This window comes from Dendroctonus ponderosae, unplaced genomic scaffold (assembly GCF_020466585.1).
Source record: "Dendroctonus ponderosae isolate FM_Combo_2020 unplaced genomic scaffold, Dpon_F_20191213v2 Dpon_F_20191213_5, whole genome shotgun sequence".
Classification (NCBI taxonomy): Eukaryota; Metazoa; Arthropoda; class Insecta; order Coleoptera; family Curculionidae; genus Dendroctonus; species Dendroctonus ponderosae.
The window spans coordinates 10,738,899-10,745,421 of record NW_026018715.1 but is presented as its reverse complement, the minus strand read 5'-3'; the positions used below and the strand labels follow the sequence as shown (position 1 = coordinate 10,745,421).

Here is a 6,523-nt window from a genome sequence, read left to right as displayed (position 1 = left end):
AATACCGACAAACTGAATCTTTTATGCAAAAAAATTAAGAGATCGATTTTACAAGAAAACTCGTCGACTTTCTTTGGACTGAGTTCGGTTGCTGGCAAAATCTAGATTACTTTTTTAGTTGCTTGAACAAAGTAGTAAGACGTTACTCAGAAAAAATGTTGATGACCTTTTTTTAAATGTGAAAATTTCAGTCTCGTAAAGCTTTAATAAACTTACAACTCATGAACCGATGAGTTATAACTCGTTAACTCAGAGAGCGGCAACAACTCAATAGCTCAACTCAACACAGTGTTACCCAGGCCTACACTGGATGGGCAGCGAGCAAGAAGTCACTGAATCGGCACCAGTTGAAATGATTGCTATACGTTTGGTACATGATGAGGGCGTTGAAAACGTTCAAATATTCGACACAAAGTAGCAGATAGGGTTGATGAAAATGCACAAAAATGCCTATTTTTGACTGAAATTTATCCAACTTCCCGATTGTTGCCGAAGGCAAAAGCACCGCTGTTCTGCACTCCATTGAATTTCGACTCTTCATATGTCTTGAAAGCAAATGCATGCCTAACTATGTAGATTGGTAGTAGGTGTATCTTGAATACCAAATTCCTCAAAAATCACGTCGATAATACCAATACCTATTCACATTGTTTGAGGAATTTTCACTCAAAACTAGCATGTGCATTGTTAAAACATTATTAGCGGCATGAATTTGGTAGCTAATCCCCTGGTATTAACTTAGATATAACTATTAATACACACTTTTTGATGGGCCACTTTAAAAAATGTTTCGTCGTAAAGCGTAGATCTTAAGTGAAATGAATTAACCAGAACAACATCGATGCTTAAAAGTTGCATGATTGTATCGTTTGTATTTCTAGGATGCGGTAAGTGTACTACCACCTAACCACTAAACAGAATCTAGACATAGAGAATAGATAGTCTGAGTAAGCAAGAATTAAGTATAGTGGTAAGTGTTTTCCTTCATTGTATCATCATCAGGTTCAGTTTACATTTTACTTTCTTTCGAAAGTGATTTTCCTGGCACTTTTATCATTTTCTGTTGCCCTTTATACGGCATTTTTATTTTCCCTCAATTCACACATGAAAAAGTGTTTTTCCTTCGATCACAACATGCACTACACCGCAGCAAATCGGTCTGTTGAGAATCTATATTGATTTTTGCTTTACTTTTTTGGATTGATCAGCCACTGGTAGTTGCAAAATGCACTTTATTATTAAAGTTTTACGATTTTAAACAATAATTGCGAATATTTTTCAAAATTCGTCTCTGGCTCTGGAGGGAACTTGGTGCCCTTTGGAAAACAAAAAAAAAATATTTTTCACATTTTATTTTAGTCATGAAAAGCATTAAAGAGATAGAAAAACATGTGTCAGGTTCACTAATAATTGCAGGCTGTAGTTAAATTAATAGCAGGCACTACTTCCCTTTTAAAGCAATGTTATGGCAAAATAAGGCGCTGTTTGCATTATAAAATGTGTTAATGTGTCTTTGCCGGTGTTAAATCAATCATTTAAAAGTGTGTCTTGGGAATAAAAAAAGGAATTTTTAAAAAGTGCTTTGAGAAGTCGGCGATGCATCAAGGTGGCACGGAATCCACCGAAGTAAAATATGAATCAAGGAATCAACTTATGCCAAGCGTAAGGCGAGCACAAATAACGGCAGGCACAAATCTTATTAGTGGCAAGCCTTACTAAAATGAAATGCGCATGTGTAGATGACAATTTAACTGCGGCACTATTAGTGGTATAGCTGCAATATCTCTCCATTAACAAATAAAATTTGTTTTGTTTTCCCATTTAATAGAACAAGAAGTTTACAATGAGGGAAAAGGCGCAGAAATCTGAAAAGGATCAAAAAATTCGAGAGAAACAAAATAATAAATTAATATAAGTTTACAAAATAAATGCTTTAAAGCGAAACAAGACGCATTCAGCTTCAATCTCATTTTCTAGGCCATGCAATGAATCTATGTAAATGTGCAAAGTTGAACTGAACATTCTTATTTTATATATTGAATTCAACGCGATTTTGCAATTACCCAAATAGCAATTTTAGTTAAACTAGGTCGCTGAAAAATGCACAGAATTTGCCGATTTGATCAGTCTTAGACATCCGAGCGGGGCATTTTCAACAAATTCTATGCCATGACTTAAATCCCACGTATTCAGATTGATTTTTGCATTTCTTCCTGTTGCCATCGATCATTCCCTTTAGGCGTCGAATTTGTTAGAAATACTCTGTATCATGTATGGCTTATAGGTAGCAGACCTGCAGAGGGTGCTTCACAGAGACCCTTCGGGTGAACCGGTACAAGATGCTCAGTCTAGTAGGAATGTGAGTGAATTTTCCAAAGCTACTTAAAAGCGCTTTCTTTATATATTTTTCATGTTTTTGTTTCGGAACGGGGGTTTGTGTCGTTGTTTTCACCCTTATTTGCCCACATGGCCAGTAACTAAGAGTGGAAACCGATTTCAAAGATCATTATCATTTGTTTGTTTATTTCAGAGTTACTTTTGTAAATAACTGAGTTTCGATTTTGGGACACGGTTTTCTTATCACCCGATGCAGGAATTTAGTTGCTTGCACGGTCCTGCTCATATGTTGTGTTAATTAATAATCAAATTGTTTCTACTTATTCCCCGCCTATCAACCCCAATTAAATGCGGTTGGTTCAGTTAACATTATGATTTGTCTTTTGGGAAAGTGGCTGGGAATATCAGTGGAAGCAGGTGTAAATGTTGTGTCTAACAACACGTAGCTTAGTGTATAGTTGGTCTAATGTGGCTTGTAGGTGCTAGAACTGCAAAGGGTGCTCCACGCCGAAATTTCACCCTCTCAAGACCAAACTCGATCGACCATTCAGGCCACAAGCAGCCATGTGAGTCGCACTCACTAGCCTTTTCCGGCCTTTGTTCTTAATCTGTTTTCTCTTTTAACTGTGGAGTGTAGAGTTCTCATTCTTGATTTGATCTAATGTAAAGCGTTTCCTTTTTCCATGTGATCTGCCTATCTACTAATCGCAAACACAGAAGTACTGAACTAGGACTTAGTTTTGCTTTGAATGATCATAATTCAAGCCAGACTCCAGACCATGGTTTAAAGCTAACTTTATTTAACCCAAGTCCCGGTAACTAACCAGACTGAAACGGCCTGTTGTCTAACAGAATTAACCTTTACGAACTAACCGCTTGTTCTCTCTTGTGTGGTTTCGAATCCAGTTGTCAGCAATCTAAGCTCGCGAAACACAAAAACGCTTTCAAGCTTATCCTTTCATGTCTTTGGGCCAGTTTCAACAATGCATTTAGCCCTCCGACTCGCTAATTGTGCAAAAACCTTTGCTCTGTGTGTGCATTTGCATCTTAAACTCTCGGGGGCTTTCACAGGTTGTTATAAAAATGAGCAAACTCCTCAGGTAACGACAAGCTTTGCCACGAATTGGCACAGCTCTATTTTTGTTTGTTTTTTGATCGAGTGGGATAAACCAATCATTCAAGCCCATTGAACGGTGTCCTGACTGGCTCAAAGACCTTCTTTCCAGTCTATCCGCCTACTTATTACTGCAGCTTAACCTGCTCTAATCGGGGTTTCCTGAATTTTAGAATAAAGTGACGGAGAAGTTTAAAAGGCCCTTTAAAAAGCGCCATTCCAGTGTCTACCATCAGCCGTCCAATCGCGTGAATAAGTATCTGGCGCAGGCCATTGAAGCGCGAAGTGTGGATAGGGAAAAGTCCACTCATGTCAGCCTCTTCACATTGTGCTTCAAGGACAAGAACAAAGAAAGTCAAGTAAGTGATTGCAAATATTTTGTTTGCTTTTGGGATCCGCTAAAAGTCGATTTTCAGTATCACGGCGATTTGGACGTAGGCTACAGCTCCACTTTGGCTTGCGCTCTTGTTCTTCTTCTCCTGCTCGGCACTCTTCAGGCCACAGTTCTGCCCCGCACCATCATCCTGCTGCTGTTGTTCCTTGTGGCGTTCATCTGGATCTCTGCCCTGCTCATATTGCTGCTGGCAGTGCGCTTGAGGTGGATTCTATGGGATATTTCCCATAGTTTCGTTCTGCGACTGGCCATCACCATGTTCACCATCGTGCTAATCTACACAATGGCCCAAGTTAATGTGGTATGTACGAAGGAGCAAAATGTGCTTAGGTAGTGATTTCGGGCGTTTTAGTTCACGTGCAGGGCGGAGGAGCCGTGCATTTCCCACAGTACTCTGAACGTCACTCTGGATACTGGATCGCCCTTGGAAAGGGACCATCGAGCGTGCCCATTGCCTCAATACATTGTTCTATCTTGCGCTCTTGGGTACTTGGCAGTGGCCATCTTCTTGAGGCTCCCCATCCTACTGAAAGCTTCTCTCCTTTTTGTGATGTCCACCATTTACGTCCTCCTCATCGAGCTGTCTCATATCGACCTCTTCAACTGTTACGATAGCCGAGTGGGGTGAGTCTTTGCCGGTTTGGGTAATGGAGGATTTTAATCCCAGGCGGTTTCCAGATCAGTGATTCCAGTGCATGTGCTCAGCGTGGTTGAGGTGCTGATGTTTGTGCTGGCCGTTCTTCTACATGGCAGGCAAGTGGAATGGACGGCCAGGCTGGATTTTCTCTGGCAGGTGCAGGCCAACGAGGAAAAACGGGAGATGGACGCGTTGCAGCACTCCAATAAGAGGATCCTGTTCAATTTGCTGCCTGCCCACGTTGCAACTCATTTTCTGGATAATCAGTTCCGAAGCAATATGGTAAGAGTTATTGGCGCATTAACAGCCAGGGCTTTGCAGTCTTTCTCAACCAGAAGAGGATTGAACTTCGTTTTAGAAAACCCCCAAATTTTAGAGCTTTGCTCAAATTCATGGTCTGGATAGTAGACTTTCTTTTGTACGGTTTTGTCCTTTTTGCTGCCACTTGAACTTTCCTAGTTATGCTCTGGTTTTTAATGTACTTACCTGGAAAATTTTCTTTTTGATTATGTGTGGGCAACATTTATAATTTGATCTCATCTAAGTTGATGTTTTTCTGTTCTGTCAGTTTAATTTCCCGTTCTTAGATGTTGGCTGCACCCAAGTGCAAATTGACGAAATCCCAACCATTCTCTTACAGAATACTCTATCACAGGAACTGTACCATCAAAGCTACTCGCGCGTGGGTGTGGTTTTCGCTTCGATCACCAACTATCACGAGTTTTACACCGAACTGGATGGCAACAATCAGGGCGTCGAATGCCTTCGGCTATTGAACGAAATCATAGCCGATTTTGACGACCTGCTCAGCGAGGAGCGGTTTAAGGCGATCGATAAGATTAAAACTGTGGGTTCTACGTATATGGCAGCGGTTGGCCTGATGCCCGATCTGCGGATTCTGGACGAGGATGAGGCAACAGCTGGACTGCATCTGGGCACTTTGGTCGAGTTTGTGTTCGCCATGCGAGAACGTTTGCTCAACATAAACGAAAACTCGTACAACAACTTCATGCTGCGCGTCGGTGAGTTTGTGAAGCGTTTGCTGGGAGTCAATCCGCAGGGGAATTTTCTAGGTATCAACATTGGGCCCGTGGTGGCAGGCGTGATTGGGGCTCGAAAACCTCAATACGACATCTGGGGGAACACCGTAAATGTGGCGAGTCGGATGGACTCAACCGGGCTACCCAACCACACTCAAGTTACCGAAGAAGTTTACCAAGTGCTGAAGAATCATCCCTACGAATTCCAATGCCGAGGCAAAGTGAAAGTGAAGGGAAAAGGCGATATGACCACATACTTTTTGATCGACAGGAAGCAGCCCGGCACGTTACGAGTGGAGGAGTTGAATAGTATCCGAACCAACCCCAACAATGTTAACAGTAAGTTCAGCTCATTGCCTAACTTTTAATATAGGGTGATAATTTGGAAACTTGCAATCGCTACATCTGAGGAACATAAAAATAGACACAAAATTCTTTGGAACCGTTTCGATATTGAGTAGGAGCATCCAAACGTATGCATCATAGACCTGGGAGTTGTTGCCGCTCTCTGAGCTAACGAGTTATAACTCATCGGTTCATGAGTTATAAGTCATTTATTAAAGCTTTATGAGACCCGAGACTGGAATTTTCACATCTAAAAGAAGGTGATCAACATTTTTTCTGAGTAACATTTTTCTACTTTGCTCAAACAACTAAAAAAAGTCATCTAGATTTTTCCAAAGAAAGTCGACGAGTTTTCGTGTAAAATTGATCTCTTAATTTTTTTGCATAAAAGATTCAGTTTGTCAGTATTTTAGAGTGAAACGTTAGAAAAAAAGCTGTTTTTCTGTTTAGAGACGGTGTTGTTTAGAAATATTGACCTAAAAGTGAAGAAATACCACAAGAGTTTTCCATATAAATGATTATAAACTTTCACTTTTTCAGTTCGCCGAAATATTTTTGAAAAAACACCCAGAAATAATTATTACGGTTTTGTCCATAAGTCGAAGCTGCAAAAAGTTTTCCAAACATTTTTGCAAAGCGGTCAAGGAGGCGAGTGT

At 40.6% G+C, this 6,523-nt stretch overlaps 1 protein-coding gene across 1 annotated transcript in view; it reads left to right on the top strand.

Annotated features, from left to right (window-relative positions):
* The window catches only part of LOC125504455 (Ca(2+)/calmodulin-responsive adenylate cyclase-like), a gene marked incomplete at its 3' end in the record, with an annotated part of 8,161 nt that extends 2,300 nt beyond the window's left edge, over nucleotides 1-5,861 (top strand). The window contains 9 exon segments of the mRNA XM_048666445.1: nucleotides 882-887; nucleotides 2,285-2,359; nucleotides 2,817-2,903; nucleotides 3,625-3,810; nucleotides 3,868-4,146; nucleotides 4,198-4,469; nucleotides 4,524-4,764; nucleotides 5,123-5,504; nucleotides 5,556-5,861. Coding sequence (XP_048522402.1) covers nucleotides 882-887; nucleotides 2,285-2,359; nucleotides 2,817-2,903; nucleotides 3,625-3,810; nucleotides 3,868-4,146; nucleotides 4,198-4,469; nucleotides 4,524-4,764; nucleotides 5,123-5,504; nucleotides 5,556-5,861 — 1,834 coding nt within the window.
* Between the last annotated feature and the right edge of the window lie 662 nt (nucleotides 5,862-6,523).